Genomic DNA, 18,636 nt, shown 5'->3' with positions numbered 1-18,636 from the left:
TTGCAATCCTACGTAACACCTTTGAGGACCATATTGTACAAAGTTTATGTATCACTGTGGGCCAGGGATTGTATGCAACAACATGGGGGAGGGTTACCAAAAATCCTTCTGGAACCAAAAACAGCGGGGGGTGATTAAGGCGAATCACTCAATGAACACCTCCAGAGAGGTATCACTTCCTGGAAAGGCTTGCATGTAAAGGTTCAAACTGGGTTTTCCAGAGACGAACAGACAAAGAAAGGGCTTTTGGCATAAAAACGGCTTTTGAATGTGTTTTAATTGACTCAGAGCCTTCCTTCTGATCCAGTAAATGGAGAGGACCTTCTGCCTAAGGGGGTGCCAACACTTGCAGAAGGGTTGGAAAGAATTTAACCTACTAGGGCCCCATAAAATTGATGGGTGACCTATGGTTAGCTTTACCATGAGTATAGGAATTTTTATTGTTTTGTATGTTCTCTCTGTAATGTTTTTACCTCAAGAATAAATGTGCTTGCTTAGAAAGAGCTGTGTGGTACCTTGTAACTGCAGGCAATACACTCTTCATAGCCCTCAGAGAGAAAAGCAAAGCACAGGCACCGGACTGTAGACAGACTGGCTTGCTAGAGATATTGCAGTTTAGGCAGGGAGCTGTGCAGCCTTAATAACCCCAGGCAGAAGGGAGTGGGACAAGGATCCTGCCCACAGACAGGTGATGGCTGGAGACTTGAGACTTGACTGGGCACTCCTGGAATGAACCATGGAGTGGGGCAGGGAGAGTGGGAGACTACAGGTTCAGTTAGGTGTGGCATACACATGCTGGGAATCACACCCTCAGCTCCAGTGTAGACATAGCCTCAGATACTCTGGTGATAGGCTGCAGTATAAAAAGAAAAGGAGTACTTGTGGCACCTTAGAGACAAACCAATTTATTTGAGCATAAGCTTTCCTGAGCTACAGCTCACTTCATCGGATGCATCCAGTGAAGTGAGCTGTAGCTCACGAAAGCTTATGCTCAAATAAATTGGTTGGAGTACTTGTGGCATCTTAGAGACTAACCAATTTATTTGAGCATAAGCTTTCGTGAGCTACAGCTCACTTCACTGGATGCATCCGATGAAGTGAGCTGTAGCTCAGGAAAGCTTATGCTCAAATAAATTGGTTTGTCTCTAAGGTGCCACAAGTACTCTTTTTCTTTTTGCGAATACAGACTAACATGGCTGCTACTCTGAAACCTGTCAGTATAAAAAGAAAAGTTACTCACCTTGTGCAGTAACTGTGGTTCTTCGAGATGGGTCCCCCCTTCAGATGCATGTGCACTTCTTCAACCCTTGATTAAAGATTTTCCATTAGCAGTGTCTGTTCAGCCTGTGCATACACTCTATATAACCCAGTGCCATCCTCTGAGCATACATAGGGCTGCATGGGCAAACTATCCTCAGCTCCTTCTCTTGCTGAACATCCAACGGGAACAGTCCAAAGTGGACGGGAAGGAGGATGGGTAGCAGAGCACCCATATGGTCACATTTCAGTTACTGTGGAAGGTAGTAACCTTGTCTTCTTCTTATAGACGTATCCCTGTTGGTGCTCCACTTCAGGTGACTCCCAAACAGTAGCCTCGCAGGGAAGAGGAAGCTTCAGAATAAGTCCAATACTGAAGAGACAGTACAACAGAACCAAGTGCTGCATCAGATCTGGTTGCATGGACCAAGGCGTAGTGTTTAGAAAAGATATGCACTGAAGGCCATGTAGCAGCTCTACATATCTACTCCTAAACATTCCAGTTTCTGAGAGCTGTGAAAATTGCTTGTGACCTGGTAAAATGTGCTGTAATCCTCTGGGGTGTACAAAGCACCAACAGCATCACCACAAGCAGTAATACACCCAGAGATCCATCTTGACAGTCTCTGTGAAGACATAGTGGACCCCTTTGATCTTTCTGCAAAGGAGACAAAGCATCTAGGTGATTTCCAAAATTGCATTTGCCCTGAGTTGTGAGTGTATTGAGGTGTGCTCTCCGCCCTAACAATGATGTGTGCATTCTCATTTATTGTTGCAGCTGTGTTGATGAAAGGGATGCTCCCACAGACATTGTGCTGATCTTTCCACCAATCCAGGAAGTTCTTCACCTGCAGGGGAACTGTAATCTGTTTGTTCAAGCTGTTCCTGGTTGAGGAACAGGTCCTCCTGTGCTAGCCCTGAAAGCAGCGGAGGAGTAATCTGGCATGCTCGGTCACAAAAGTGCAAGCTGCCATAGTCCCCAGCAAGCAGTTCCTTACTTTAGTTTGGGAGCTCTTTTGAACTGTCTTGATCATATTCAACAAAGTTATGAATCTGTGTGTGGAAAGGAAGGCCCTGCCTGCCAATGAATCCAAACATGCCCCAATGAATTTCATTCACTTTACAGGGGCTAACTTGGACTTTATGTTTTGTTGACGTCCAACTCAGCACTGCAATGCGATGCATCACTGGAACCCTTAAGTCAACCCCCAACACCTTGGCTGCCAGTGCTGTCGCACACTGCTCCCCCACCCATTCGCTGCAATACCACAACCCTTCCGAAATTCCAGAGAATCATGGAAAATGAATGTCTTCCCAGCCACCAGGACCTTAACAACATCCCTCATTACCGCTTGCAGTCACATAAGCCATTTTGGACCCACACATTTAACCCTCAACAATGCAACTTCAGTCCTGATGAAGCTTGGAAAGCTGAATAGAGTTCACAAGAAGTCACAAACAAATGACTTGTGGAAGATCTAATGCAGAAGATCTCTGGCTTCAATCTCCCACAAAGACCATGGGCAACCCTAAACCGTAAGGGGAATGGTGTATTTGGGGGCAGGGTAGGAGGATGGAGAGATTGAAAACCAGACCATTCCCTTCCTTTCTGGCTCCATTGCTGATGTGTGATGGAGTCAGGTAAGTTGTTTCCTCCTTCTCCAACCCCTCTACCAGATAGGAAGACAGAAATGGCTTGAGAGATATAGAGCTTGCATAGGATCAAAAGGATGGGCAGATAGGAGTGGGACTACTTACTTTGAGCAAGCTTAAGGCTGACTCAGGTTACTGATCTCTGCCAAGTGATGCAATGTGTGGTAGTCCTGTTATTCCTACCCCTGCCACATGTAGCAGTTTAGATATTTGTCCCCATAATATCCCCAATAATGGGCAGGCTCTTCCGTGATTGAATGAATGTCAACCAAGTTTCTGAAAGGATCTGCAGCCTGAAGCGGCTGTGCTCACGAGTCATCTGTTTCAAACTTCAAGCAAGAGATGAAGGAGCAGTCTTCTCTGAAGATACCTCTTCTGCCTGCTCCATCCCAAAGTGAGATTTGTGGGGGGCTACCTCTCAAAAGATATCCATCCGTAGGCAAGAGAACCTCACTTAGACTGGTAGCCGAAGAAACCTGAATGCAGAATCCTAATAACTGGAAGCAGAGGGGGCATAAATTCTTCCTCTCCTATTTTAAATGCTGATGGTGGTCCATCAGAGGCCTGGAGAATTGTATACAACACAAATGAGTTATGGTGCCTAGATACCATGGCAATGAAGGATACATAATGGGACCAGTCTACTACTTGCAAAAAGAAAAGGAGTACTTGTGGCACCTTAGAGACTAACCAATTTATTTGAGCATAAGCTTTCGTGAGCTACAGCTCACTTCATCGGATGCTCACGAAAGCTTTTACTCAAATAAATTGGTTAGTCTCTAAGGTGCCACAAGTCCTCCTTTTCTTTTTGCAAATACAGACTAACACGGCTGTTACTCTGAAACCAGTCAACTACTTGCATTTCAGCCAGCTGGAGGTCACAGAACCAGTGCATTTCTCCACTGGGGACAACATAAGTTAATACCTGCAGGCTCTGGAGCCCTGGGTGGGAAACTGTAAATGGCTCCAACTCATCCCTGAGTGCCCCCTTGTAGCTGGGCACTTTAACACCGCTTTCTCTCTTGGCCCCTAAGGCCTCCATGACAGACTTTCTTGCCTCAATAATACTCTCTTTGGGGTCAGTTTATTACAAAAACCACAGTGTACCTATCCATAACAAAAGTTCCAAGCCACAGTCTATTCCCCACCCCCAGTACATGTAGCCCTGACAATCTGACATCCTCTAGTCCATAGACATAGCACATACCACACTCCAGCCTCCTCCAACAGATCCAGATACTTCTTCAGGCCTTGCCTGTCATTCGGCCAGGAAAGCCATCCCCAGCTCTTCCAGCTGGAGTGCAACCCCACTCTTCCCAACAAGAACCCCAAAGTATCTATTGGGAGTATCCATCATACTCCCTTGTCAGCTAACCTCTTGTCATAAATATAAAGGAAAGGGTAACCACCTTTCTGTATACAGTGCTATAAAATCCCTCCTGGCCAGAGGCAATATCCTTTCACCTGTAAAGGGTTAAGAAGCTAAGGTAACCCCACTGGCACCTGACCCAAAATGGCCAATGAGGGGACTGGAGGGTGGGGAACAAAGTGTTTGGGCTGTCTGTGAGATGCTTTTGCTTGGAACAGATCAGGAATGCAAGCCTTCCAACACCTGTAAAGTTAGTAAGTAATCTAGCTAGAAAATGGCAGGTTTCAGAGTAACAGCCGTCTTAGTCTCTAAGGTGCCACAAGTACTCCTTTTCTTTTAGCTAGAAAATGCGTTCGATTTTAATGGCTTGTAAAATAAGCTGTGCTGGAGGGAATGTGTATTCCTGTTTGTGTGTCTTTTTGTAACTTAAGGTTTTGCCTAGAGGGATTCTGTGTTTTGAATCTGATTTCCCTGTAAAGTTATTTACGATCCTGTTTTTTACAGAGGTGATTCTTTTACCTTTTTTTAAAATAAAATTCTTCTTTTAAGAACCTGATTGATTTTTTCATTGTTCTTAAGATCCAAGGGTTTGGGTCTGTGTTCACCTGTACCAATTCGTGAGGATATTATTATCAAGCCTTCCCCAGGAAAGGGGGTGTAGGGCTTGGGGGGATATTTTGGGGGAAGACATCTCCAAGTGGTCTCTTTCCCTATTCTTTGTTTAAAACGCTTGGTGGTGGCAGCATACTGTTCAAGGACAAGGCAAAGTTTGTACCTTGGGGAAGTTTTTAACCTAAGCTGTTAAGAGTAAGCTTAGTGGGTCTTTCATGCAAGTCCCCACATCTGTACCCTAGAGTTCATAGTGGGGAAGAAACCTTGACACCTCTCATCTCAGACAGGCCACCAGGTAAACCCATTCTCTGCTTCCCCACCTGCATTCCTCTCCAGCTTGGAAGTTGGCAGGAAACTCCCTCTGTTGCCTTCAGCCCTCTCCAGATCTAGCTCAAGGAGATCAGCAGACAACGCCCCCCCCCCACTTCAGCCTTCCCTCAGGGAACTCCTCTCTCATTCTCCTTGCTCCTTTATGGCCCCAGGTGTTACCTCACCACCTTAATTGGCCAAGCTGTACAGTACTTGTAAAGAAGCACTGGACTTGCTTCATTTAAAGGGAAAAGCCACCCTGTGACGGAGACCAATAGCTCTGAGACCTGGGAGTAGCAGAGTGAAAAACATATTTACATGAGCTCACTTCCAAGGGATGTAAAACCCCGGGCGGGATTTTTTGACATTTATAACAGGCCATCCTTTCTGCAGGATTATCCTGCCAGAGCCACTACCCATGGCTTTCCACAGCTGAAGATCAGCAGCATGTTGTGACTGGCTCAGTTGGTACAACATATACTGTACAAGATGAGTTAGGAACATGGAATAACATGTATCAAGTGTGTGAGGGTGTCAACCACAACACCCAGCTCTTTCCTACTGTACTGTATAATCCAATAATCTCAGAGCCTTTAGAATTAACTTCAGCCAGAACTATTCATAGATCCCTTTAATCAGAAATCCTGAACATCTCAAATCCCAGTCCCATGTAATTTAGCAATCTCATGTGGCTTTATAGTGCTTGGGTAATTTCAATTTACCACATAATGCACCTGCTATCTCTAAGATATGGAATGCAAATATCCCCAATATGAATTGGAATTGACAGAAGGTGTCCTCTAAAGCCACAGTGTCCAGAAAATATAATTTTCTTCTCCCAGTACCTGACAATATTTACACTGTAACCTGTTACAATCCTTCACCAAGGCTCAGCTTGTCTCCTGCTGCCACAAGAGGTTATAGATAGCTGCCATGGGCTTTACACGCATCAAATCAGTCAAGAGAGCTGTACACATTTTAATCACTTTGTGGACTCTGTGTCCTATAGGACTAAAACTGTCCTTCAGCTCTCTGTCCATCACATACTCATGCAAGGCATTCTACTTCTAGAATTTCAGACCTGTCATCTTTAAGTGTTGATGGTGCAGTCATTGTTGAAGGGTAAACATTTTTAATATGCTGTCTGTTCAATTTTTTAAAATTGATTGTCCATTTATCCTTCATAAACCATGTTATATTTGTGAGCTTCTTGATGTTCCAAGATTGTTCACACACTTCACACTCTCACCACAAATCTGTCTCAAGAAATCCATGCATCAGACACAGGAACTTTGCTTACCCTCTTTTCAGACATTATCTTTCAGCACTCAGACAACTGGAACACGTGTCCCTTTTCTCTTTTCATTTTTATTTCTCATGGACACATGGAGGAGGAGAGGCCCAGCTAGAGGTATTTCTGTTCCTGGCTTTCAGATATTTTGGAGGTTTCATTGTTTTCTTAAAAACCACAGTTCAGGTCAGCTGGAGTCTAAATTCGTTCCTTCTATTTGAAAACCAAGGCATTGCCAAATGGAAGATAAGAACTAGGGATGTTGACACAAACTCTGAATTTCACTTCTGTGTGCTTGCCTTTTATTATTTCAGTTTATTTTTCTGATCTCTTCATCAGCTACCTTTTAACTGATAGAATTGCTGTGGAAAGCCAATAAGCAATGCATAAAAGGTTTAGTCACATATCTCCTCTCAAGTCAGTAACAGTTGCACAGTGAAACACATTTGGAAAACTGATCCAAGTGACCCCATTTTGCTCCATTAAGCCACACCCTGATCTCTCACATTATCTTCCTGTAAATCACACAACAAGTGGGACGTTAATTTGTGTAATTTCAACATTGTAGCTTGTCTTCTTTGAAAAGAAAAATGCTACCAGTAAACTTGCTCTTGACTAATGCTCTCTATATTTTACTATGCTGTTTGGAAGCCTATTGTTGTAGTAAGATCTGTCTCACCAAGTCCACATAGCACAGTTGAAAAATGAGGGAGAAATGCATCATTTAACAATTGCCTGTTATTCTGCTTTAGAACTATATACTGTAGGGAGTGCCAAATGGAATGTTTTGATAATGTATAAAGAATCTAGAGGAGACTTGAACGAGGAATTAAAAACTCACTTCTTCCATGAGGTTGCAAAACACTAACCCATTAAAAAACCCACTATATACGAGGCAGAGCGAGAGACTAAAACAACATCTTTCTCCGGATCTCCCAGTATATCTTGTATTACCAATGTTTGTCTTTCAAAGACTGAACTAGGTCCCACTGAATTTAATGGAAAGTCTGTAGGCTGCCAAGAGATATGAACTGGGCTTTAATAGACTGTAGGGTCCTCAGAGCAGGGACTCTGAGGCTAGCATAGCACCAAGCACATTCCAGTTCCTGACAGTAAATAAAAAATGTTAATTCTGAAACTTATTTATGAGTTTCCTGAGCTCTTTGAAATTTCTTTTTAAAGCTACAAAAGCACATTTAAAATTTCAAAGCAATTTTTAACACAAATGACTTTGCACATTTGACCCTTTGTGTAGAAGTCTAGGTGGTTGTTCACTGCACAGATACTTCCATCATTCAATACTTAAGCGTTCTAAAAACCAAAAAGGCCGCTGTCAGGAAGCAAAGAACAGAGAAATGAGAAGTATCTGGGCCCATTCAGATGGTATATTGTTAATACTGTTTTTATTTCCTTTTTACAAAAAATAGAAATAACAGACAAAACATACTAGACAAAAAAAAACAATGCTATTGCCTTGGTCTCATTGAGGAGCTCAGCAGGCAGAGTCCTGGCTGAAATTTTTACAGTATATGTCATTGAGAGAGGGAAATACAGACATATTACAGTATATCCATGCAATAGATGAAGTACAAAATGTGTTCAGTGGCCAGATAAACATTCTGGAGGTTGCCCGTGTCACTGCAATTTCCAAACCACTACTTTTGCTCCCCCATGCCTTTGAACAGTATATCTTACAAACAAGTTACACACACACACACACACAGCATAAAAACATTTTGTATATGGTCTAACTGCTACAAATTTAAGGCATCCTAACAGTCTTGTTTTGCTGGTGAGAGTTATGTCTCATATTAGTGTTGTTAAAGAAGATATTTCAGGCATTTCAAACCATGTTTGAAGGCAGACAAGACACCATGAGATGTGATTTAGAGGAAGAATTCCTGCAGCTCTGGCTCTTCAATACTTTTTTGGCTGTATGATTTCAGACTTATCCTATTGATGTCATTATGCCTGGGGAGAAAAAGAAGAAAATTATCCATGATCATACTAATGATACGGAGTGTTTGGTCTTGCGCTTGTTTATCTTGTTTTATTTAGAATGCAAGTTTTGTGTGGTGAATGCAACTTTATCTATAAGCTTGATTCTCCAAACATTTACTACTGAATGGAGGGCTTAATACTGTACGTAGTCCCACTGACTTCCTTATGGATCTTATTCAGGTATCAGATTTGCATGGCCAGATACCCCAAGCCAGCTGTAGAACTGGGGCCTTTGTTTTTAACATTTTGTAAAATGTTTTATCATTGTGTAAATTAAGGCACTATTCAAATTTAATGATAATGGGTACAATTTTCTAAAATTCCTAAGTCCCACTGCAAGCCAGTGTGACTTAGGTGCTTTTGAAAATTTTACCTCCATAGTACGTTCAGAAAATCATATTCAGCATACAAAAATGCAATCAAAAAGTAAACAAAAGGATGGCAATAATTATATGGTAAGCTCATTATGGGAAGACCATACCTTGTTTGTAGAGCACCAAGTATTCTGTACCTTTTACAATTTTTCCAGTTTTAATAATTAAGATGTTATTTATTAGCAACATCAAAAAGTATGTCTTCTCTATAATATATATTTTAATCTCCAGAATGCCCCATTCAACCAGTTTTTAAAGGGCCCATTCAACCAGTTTTTAAAGGGTGTACTATGTGCTCAGAATTTTATCCTTTAATTTAAGCAGGGAAACTAAAGAAAAACATTTAAGTCTGCTAACTATTTTATAATATATAAATTCAATTCACAACACTCCAATTCTTTTGATTTGTCGGTGATCTGAATCACCCAAGAGCATAATGTGAGTCCAATGCTGTTCTAATTCTCTTCAATAATGTTTTTAAATTTTGGGGTAGGATTTTCAAAAGTGCCTAAGGGAGTTAGGCATCCAACTCCTCCCATTTTCACAGTGACTTCTTTTGGACACTCTTAAAATTCCCGCCTTCCATTACTTGTCCTTAGCAGTAATACTGCTACAGTATAATCATCATATAACTTGGTCACTGTAAGGGCCAGATTCTGGTGTGCGGTTAAACTTCACAGAGCACAGGTCAAGGGTGCGTGTCTGAAAAGGTGGCTTCAAGCTCACGTTTGCACAGCCCTGATCCTGCTGTAGCTCTGTGCAAGCCAGACAGCTGCTTTTGGGATGACTCGCTACTGCGCTGTTTCAGTTTTATGCCAGTTTAACACCACTGGAATCCACAGCTGTGTGAATCCCTCAGCCTTCCTCATGTGGAAGGCCGTTCAAAGCACAAAGGAAGCCACAGACTCAAGCACCCTCCATGTTACAGCTCTACAACTGCTCCATGGTTTGTGGGAGGGATGCAGCTTTTCTAGGGGAACATGTCATCTAGAGAAGCTGCTCCTTGACTCCATGTAGGGAACACCATCAGGCTAGCGACAAAACACTGCTCATCACTGCCTCTCCTCAGTCTGCTGCTCAATGCAGCATTTTCCATGTTTTTGTAACACTGCATGCTGAGCTATGGGAGGGAGTGGGTAGGATCTTAGTGCCCCACTTGTATACTGTTCCCAGTTCCTGCCAGCCTGAGGGAGAAGATTTGCATAACAGGTTTCTAACTTGGGTCTCCTGGTTGACAGTGGAGATGGCTACCACTGTGCCCCTAGACTAGTGCACCATAGGGTCCCTTACACAGCAGACACTGATGACTGACCATAACCGATCTTCAACCTGTTATGCACTCATTTTGCTCAGGAAATATAACTCATTTTGCTCAGGAAATATAACTCCCAGTGTAGTCAATTACTGGGCACTGGAACTCACTTTGGCAATGTCTATTGCTTTAATAGGCATTTATAATTTTAAAAGAGTGTACTATTTATTAACTACCTGACGGCACTATGATGGTGGATTCCCCTAATGCACTTGTACATCCAAACAAAGTACTTCTAGTTGCTGATGGCCAGCAGCTAATACAGAGCTTCTTACTGATAAGATGAACCAGAGCTCATTTTAATGTATTACAGATTTCAAATGAAGTGAACATTTCATTGGCATCTAAGACACCAGTAATTGCAAACATTTGTTTGGACTTGTAATAAATAAAAAGCTAACCAGTCCTTTCAAAGAGAAAAAAAAATCACCCTCCGCATTGAAATCTCTCCTCAGATGTTCAGAGAAATGGAGTGAATCTAATTTTACAAGGACCCTGGAAATTTTAATTTCTTCACTATCAAGAAAAGTACTTCGCTTGGAAAAGTAAACAACAAGCCAAAGCCCTGACACTGATGAGATTTTTAAATGTTTCTAAAAAAAGAAGCTGCGGTTGGATGGGGATGTTGGTTGATTTCAGGTTGATCTCAAATAATTATTCACCATTTGCTAAAAAATGACATATGGCAAGGTTAGAGTTAGAATGAGTTTGAGACTGTCCAGATAGATAAGCCACAGGCTTACGCATCTGAAAAAGGTTATAACTATAGAGGGAGCACCCTATTCGAAACAGGTACTTCTTTTTTCGGAAAAAGCTGTGTAATGTTTCAATCAGAATTACAGTCTTCCAACTCATTCCAGGAGAAAAGTCAGACTCTGCCCAGAATGACTGGTAATGGGACTGAGGCTGATACTTTCCCTAACACAAGGGTCACCAACGGGTCGATCCTGGAGTGTCTGACAGTCGATCATAATCTCTGGCCACTAAAAGTCTGGTAGTGCAGTGGGGCTAAGGCAGGCTCCCTGCCTACCCCGGCCCCATGCCGCTCCCGGAAGTGGCCAGCATGCCCCTGCTGGGGGGGAGGGGTGGGGCAGGGGTGTCCGTGCGCTGCTCCTGCCTACAGGCACCGTCCCCGCAGCTCCCATTGTGCTGCTGACCAGGATCCGCCTGAGGTACGTGCTGACTGGTGGGAGCCTGCACCCCAACCCCCAGCCCTGAGCCCCCTCCCAGAGCCAGCACCTCATACCCCCTCCTGCACCCCTAACCCCCTCCTGTACTCCAAGCCTCTGCTCAAGCCCTGAGCCCTCTCCCAGAGCCAGCATCCCAAACTCTCTCCCAGAGCTTGCACCCCAAACCCCCTACCCCAGGCTCAGCCCGGAGCCCCCTGCCACATTCCGAACCTCTTGGTCACAGCCCAGAGCCCGCACCCCCTCCTGAACCCCAACCTCCTGCCCCAGCCGGTGAAAGTGAGTGAGGGTGGGGGACAGTGAGCGACGGAGGGAGGGGTATGGCATGAGCAGGGCGGGGCCTCGGGGAAGGGGTGGCGCAGATGCTGGGTGGCACTTAAAATCAAAAAGTGATCTTGTGCATAAAAAGGTTGGAGAGCACTGCCCTAACATATTAAGCTGCACAGGCTACATCACACTAGTGGGTGGGGTTTGCTGATGAATGGGAAAATGATAGGCACAGTCTTGTCAAACTTGAATGTTCCAAAATCATGAGACAGACCAAACCAACGTTTGACTTAAAGAATCATCAGAACCCTTTAAAAACGTTTTTTAAACACACTGCTTGTTGGTCTGTTTTCTGATTTCTGACTCCTAGCGAGAATAGCCCCTTTTTGTAATTCAAGAAACTCTCCTGAAGTGCACAGAAAATACACACCCCAACTGGGGGACCTCCTCCTTTTTTACTCCTGGTTGACAGGGGGACTCTTTCCCAAAACGATCCCTTCCCCAACCCACTGATCTCAGCTCTCTCCTCTGTGCCCTGCCCTCTACAGCCCCCTCCCTTCAAACGAGCACCAACCCACACCTCACTCTTTCTACTGTTTCTGGGCACTGCCGCTGCCCAGCTCCCATCTTAGGATGCCTTCCCCTGCTCAGCTCTTTCTCCCCTTCCCTGGATGCTGCCCCTTGTGAATGGTCTGGGAGACTGCAGCGCAGTTGGAGGTGGCTCCCTGCAGGTTGGAGAGGAAAGGGGAAACACCCACCCACTGAGCCATCTACACGCTCCTTGGATCCTTTTTCTACCATCACACACCCCTACCTTTGCTTCTCTCAGCCCCACTCAATGCTGGATAGAAGGAGGAGATAGTTAAAAACTATCCCTAAACTGGTTCCCTGTTTCTCCATCTGCCTCATGGCGCAGAAAGCATGAATGGATTCACCGTGAGGGAAACAGCAAGGAGAGCACCAGCCTCTCGTGTGGCTTGAACTGCAGTCCAAAGTCTGCAGCTCAGTCTCCCAGCAGAGGCCTCTACAAGCTGCCATCAGAGCTCCAGCATCCACTACATCAGTGGTGTTCAACCTTTTTTTATTTGCGGAACCCTAACAAAATTTTGAATGGAGGTGGGAGTCCTTTGGAAATCTTAGACAGGATGCCCACAGGTTTGTGGACCACAGGTTGAAAACCACTGTTCCATGGTAATTACAACCTTTTGTGGACCCCTTAGACAGTTTGCAGACTTTCAGGGGTCCGTGGACCACAGGTTGAAAACCACTGCAGTACCTCTCCAGCAGAAAGCCTATGCTACCAGGAACTTCTCACGAAAGGCCAATTTTAATGGTGCAAAATTGTGGCACTTGTGAAAATACTGCGAGGGTTCGCAGCCCTGTGAGATGGTTCTAGCGTAGGGGGATGATTAATGGCCTAGCATCTCACAATACTCAAGCGGCTGGGCTATTTTGGCTGGAGAGCGTCCAAAAAACATTACAAGAGACTGTTATAATACAGGCATTTTCCCGATCTTAAAATAGGTCAGAAGTGAATCTCCCCAGTATTCCCCAGGGAAGAAGAAAACCTTCGAAAACTAGAATTGAGTATCCCGATGCTGATTTCACTGACACCGGTGTAAGTGAGAATCAGATTCTTGTTTGTCTGAACCAATGGTTCTCATCCCATAGCCCACTTGCGACCTAATCAGTACACAGCTGCGGCCCAGGTGACATCCTCATGGCCATACAGGTAGTATATATATTGTGCGGATGTGGCCCACATAACACACACAGAGCTCTATATGGGGCCCACATTGGTAATTAGGTTGAGAACCACTGGTCTGAACTATTAAAATCAAGTTAGGGCTATACGAGAAGGATTTGGGTGGTAAGGAACAGACACCCCCAGCCTTAGATTTAAAAAAAAAAACAAAAACAAAAAACAAAACCTCCTGAACTCCTAAAACTGCTAAAGTCATTCAAACTCCTAAATTGCTAAAAGATTAATTTTAAACTTTTCCCAAAGTTGCTAGCACTAGGTCAAAACAACAGAGCAGTTTAAGGAATATTTTCTTTTAAAACAAACATATATCTTATCAAATGCTGCATTTTGCAGCACACATTTATGGCTACTGAAAAACTGGTCTGTCTGCCTGACAATCTCATAACGCAGTACATTTAAATTAGAAAGATTAAACAAATGGTCAAAATCATGAGTCTTTGTTTTAACATATATAATTTCTTCTGAAGTCCAAGGCCGGGTGAGAAGAACACGGGAGGGAGAACACTGTACTTTATGTTCAGATTGTGATTAGAGGTTGACTTGCCCTACTCATAAGAGGAAATTTAATTTCCATTCTCATCTGGTACTTGACTTTCGTTCAGCAGAGACTGAGTGCTATGCCAAACAGAACTAAACTGCATGGTGGATTTATGAGTATGACTACTTTTATGCATGCTCACAGCTGAGGCCTCTAGGCTAGTTCACCTGTGACATTAGAAGAAGTCCATCACAAGTGTGTTTTTTTTTCTTTTTTTTAGGAAATCAAATATTTGCCCTGTTTTTTATTCCTGACATAAATCATTTCGTTTATCTCAGCTGCGAATTATTTTAACAAGCACATGCAATTAGGACGGGGAAAAGCAACAATAATGAAGCCAAACAATTCACTCTGCATCAGCACATACCATGCATAGTTACACAGATGGTCTTCAATCAGCATGCTAGAGGAAAGATTGGTGTAGCTGGAGTAAGGCCCCTAGGGAAGTGCAATATATAAGTCAGTTGAAAACATGCAATGAGCTTATCACATGCACAATGCACACAGACATATGTAAAGTAACTGTGCAGTCAAAAGGTTACAGGAGAATTTTTAACAGTGAAAGCTTTTTAAAATGATACTTTCAAACATAATTAATCTGTTACTTTTTTGGAGATAGAGAAAGTCCATTGCTGTGAGGTATCTCTGACCAGCTGTGAAACTACATTTCCAGATGAATTTGGTGTTTGACAAAGATAACATGCAAATGTGGCACCTTGACATTTAACAAGATGACCTCTCGAGGTCCCTTCCAGTCCTACGATTCTACATAGAGCAAGTGTCAATACTGCAAGGAATGATTGATAGCGTCAGAATTTCCTAACTGTTTAATCTTCCTAAGTGAGCTAAGTAAATTATTTACGACACCACTTTCTGTCAGTTTGCAGTGTTGTAGCTGTCTTGGTTCAGGATATTAGAAGGTCAAGGTGGGTGAGGTAATATCTTTTACTGGGTCAACTTCTGTTGGTGAAAGAGAAGAGCTCTGCAAAAGTGCGAAAGCTTGTCTCTTTCACCAAAAGAAGTTGGTCCAGTAAAAGATATTATCTCATCCACACTGTCTCATTTTCTGCCAGAATATTTTTGAAGACAATCAGTCCTTTTCTCTCTCTCTCAAATATCTGAATCCATCTTTTTGAAAAATTTCACTCTTATGGTATCGAGTTACTTCTGTATTTCAATGGTAGTTCAACTATTACAGTTACAACAATTTGTGAGCTATTTGAAGGCCGAAATCTGCAATCTTTAACCTGGCTGTGCATTTCTATGCAAATAGCATTAAGTGCACTCTCTCTTGTCCATCTAACCTATCCCATTGGCTTTACATTTTTAATTTTCATTTAATGTTTTGGCACTACATGGTCTATTAATAATACAGTAAATCTTATGAGATTGCTTTTTCTTCTTTTTGCCTTTTTCTTTCCTTCATTCACTTCTTCTCACTGGCTGTATATTTGGATGCACCTTTTCTTCCTCTTTTTCCATTTACTCCGAAATTGTATTTTTCGACAGTACATAATTCCTCCATTTTTCTCTCCCTTAGTCTGTTTGCGGTTCTTTTAGTTTCAGAGTAACAGCTGTGTTAGTCTGTATTCGCAAAAAGAAAAGGAGGACTTGTGGCACCTTAGAGACTAACCAATTTATTTGGGCATAAGCTTTCGTGAGCTACAGCTCACTTCATCGGATGCTGTAGCTTACGAAAGCTTATCCTCAAATAAATTGGTTAGTCTCTAAGGTGCCACAAGTACTCCTTTTCTTTTTGTTCTTTTAGCGTTTCTCCTCCCCTTCAATTTCTCCTTCCTTTTTTTCCCCTCCATTTATCCCTTCCCTCGTCCTCCTCACCCCAAGAGACCCTGACTCATCACTCACGTTCAGTGCTCCACCACATCCTGTCACTCACACATTCTATTCTATGCCTCGCCAGACACGCCTGTTGCTCCTTACAGCCATATACATACACACTGTACTCGCATTGTTTCCCACCCCTCTGTCTCTCTTGCACTCAAACATACACACACTCTTCTTTCTCTCCCTCCCTCAGAAAGACATTCATTTGGGCGAATTCTGCTCCCTCTTTCAAACAAGGGAGGCGGTTTCTGAACAGACACATCCTTCTTTCTCCAGTTCCTCTCTGGAGGGGCACTTAGTTGGGCACCCTGGCTGCATGTGAGCTACATCATGGCTCAGCTCACTATAACATGCCAACTCTCAGGTACCAATCAGCTGCTCTGATATGAATAGGAGGGTGTAGGGGAAAGAAAGCAACAGCTGGGAGGGTGTGAGGAGTGAATTGGGCAGTGGCTGCTCATAGAGAGCACTATAGCGGAAATGGAGGCGGAGAGGGGCAGCGGCAGAAAAAGGGTATGTTTACATTATTTTCTGCCACTCTCTCAATCCTGCCACTCCGGGTAACCAGATCTATAAGATAGGGGTGGCCCTGAATTTATTTACTGCTTTGTAATCCAAAGGTTTTAAAATTAATGTTCTCACTATGAATTGTCCCCCACAAGAAGATCAAAAATTTATTCTGGGTGAAACTCCCCTCTGTGCAGAGCACAGAGCCAATGCTCAATTAAGGCCACTTGTGCACTTAAGCGGTTCCTAGATTTTGTGCTGACTCTCTGCATGGGGAGAGGAATTTCACCCTCAACAATTCCCTCTCCTTCCATAAGTCTTCCAATAAAGGCCAACTATGATCTGCACTCTGTGTTTCTTTTTACCAGTCAAACAGCGCTTGTTTGTTTGTGTGTACATGGCAGTGGGGAAGGAAGAACACGAAGCTGTCATTCTTAATCAAAGGCAAATTGTTCATTACTTAAAAAGGAAAAGAAATGAGAGGAAAAAAACACCTCCTCCCCACACCCTGAGAGCACTCACTGTCTTATTTTTTCCTTTAGTAGGAGCTGCTGGATTTCCCTTGCTATCTGCAGCCTTTCTTCCTAAAGAGGTAAAGGGCAATGTTGATGAGGTTTTCATCAAGTTTGCTGTTTGACTGTTGTTGTTGTTGTTCTGGTTCCCGCTCAGAGTCTCCATTATAGATCTAAATGTTCCAAATGGCCTTTTCAGCTGATCCCCAGGTTCAGTGCTGGCTGGAGCCCGCTGAGGCGCTTTGCCCCGGTCTTTGTCCTTTTCCTCATTCAGTTCAACCTCTGTTTGCTCCATCTGCACCACGGGCTCCTCAAAGGTTACTCTGAGTTTTAAATTCTGGGAGGTTCTGCGCTTTGAAGAGGGAGACTTGAGGGCGCTCTTAGGACTCGTAGCAACCTTTTGAACAGTGGCACTGTCAGTGCTGGACTGAGAGGCATCTCCAGAAACTTGGCTCTGAGATGCAGTCCCAGACTGATACTGGGGTTCGTTATCAGGATCACTGCTCTCTGAAGAGGGAGATGGGCTGTGGCCGTCCACAGATTTGGAAGCTCTAATGCCAAAAGGAAACCGGCGCCCTGCTGCCAAAGTGTGTTTCTTAATCATCAGGTGCAAACTCTCAGTGCTTTCAACATTTTCTACTATCGGTTGTGGCCTTGGTTTGTCAGTTCTTTTCACGGGAGTATTCTTCAGGTCCTCAGAATTATTTGAGTCTGTATCAGACTCGCTGAGGGATCTCTGCATAAGCTGCCTCAGTCTGGCTAACTTCAGCTCTCTTTTCTCCGGTAGAATCTTCTTCACATTCTTGGAGGAAGCATGAGCATCCTGAAATTCCAATGTCAGCTTCTCCTGCATACAGACATTCTCAGAGATTTCTTTCCCCAACAATTGGCGTAGGATTTTATCGGAGTCCTCGTCTTTCATCTTGGACCGAGTATGGCTGGAAGTTCCCAGGCTGCCAAGAATCTGAATCCCATCTTGGGTGTTCAATTTACTTTTTGGTAGAGACAAATCATCTGCATCAGAAGCTTTCCACTGGGGTTTGCCAGAAGGAGGGGACAATAGTGAACTTAAATAAAAAAAAAAAAAAGAGAGAAATGATTTTCAATACAGGACACTACGGTCAAATATGTACAGATATCAAATTCAGTGCTGCCATTTGCAGTGCGCATCTGTCTGAGCATATTGCTCCTCTTATCCCCTTGATCTTTGTCCACATAGAATGTATTATTATGGAGCAACTGCAGTGGCTCCACCATGAAGGCTTTTACTCTGTTCCCATTCTAAACTAGATTTTGACTCCCTTTCTCTCCTAAAATTCACAAAGAAAAACTCAGTACAGCCTGAAATTGTGTATGGCTACTTGAATTCCAAAGAAGTGTTTTATAGGAAAAATTGAAAGAAACAGCTGTTTTTCAGTTATAGAGCTTTCTTACATGTTTTTCAAAAAGGTAAAAAAAAAAAAAGCATTCTTTTTTAACTATTTTTGTCCAATCATAATACAAAGATAACTTGGCCTAATTACCACAAACATGCTTTGTGCTAGCCAGAGGTGCATTTCACACATGTTGGATTCACCCACCACTAACAATAAACCATGTAAGACTATATAAAAAGTTAGGGCCATTCACACCTCCCCCTTTATATTTAGCATATTGAAAAGGATGTAAATATACATTAATTAAGTTCCACATTATTAGGACATTACACAAATAAAAAACTCAAATATTAGAAAGTAAGGAAATACAATCTTAAGTCTGTCTTGTAAAGGATTTATGTTACAGAGCTCCTTCCCTGAGGCATGGGTCAGAGTCCACAAATTCCATATCCTGATTACAA

The 18,636-nt window shown here is 43.1% G+C and overlaps 1 protein-coding gene across 2 annotated transcripts in view; it reads right to left on the bottom strand.

The window, feature by feature from the left end:
• Positions 1–7,887: 7,887 nt before the first annotated feature.
• Positions 7,888–18,636, bottom strand: part of SNCAIP (synuclein alpha interacting protein) — a 100,017-nt gene continuing 89,268 nt past the window's right edge. Inside the window, exons 10-12 of one of the 2 annotated variants that reach the window (XM_073344812.1) lie at positions 16,810–17,866; positions 14,303–14,373; positions 7,888–8,462 (exon numbers count right to left, since the gene is read on the bottom strand). In XM_073344812.1, the coding sequence (XP_073200913.1) occupies positions 8,378–8,462; positions 14,303–14,373; positions 16,810–17,866 (1,213 nt within the window). In that variant the 3' untranslated portion in view covers positions 7,888–8,377. The remainder of the gene's footprint in view (positions 8,463–14,302; positions 14,374–16,809; positions 17,867–18,636) is intronic. The other variant, XM_073344813.1, reaches the window with a different exon arrangement.

The sequence above is a fragment of the Lepidochelys kempii genome, chromosome 5 (assembly GCF_965140265.1).
Source record: "Lepidochelys kempii isolate rLepKem1 chromosome 5, rLepKem1.hap2, whole genome shotgun sequence".
In the NCBI taxonomy this organism is placed as follows: Eukaryota; Metazoa; Chordata; order Testudines; family Cheloniidae; genus Lepidochelys; species Lepidochelys kempii.
The sequence above is the reverse complement of the archived record's forward strand: the minus strand, read 5'-3'. Positions and strand labels throughout refer to the sequence as shown.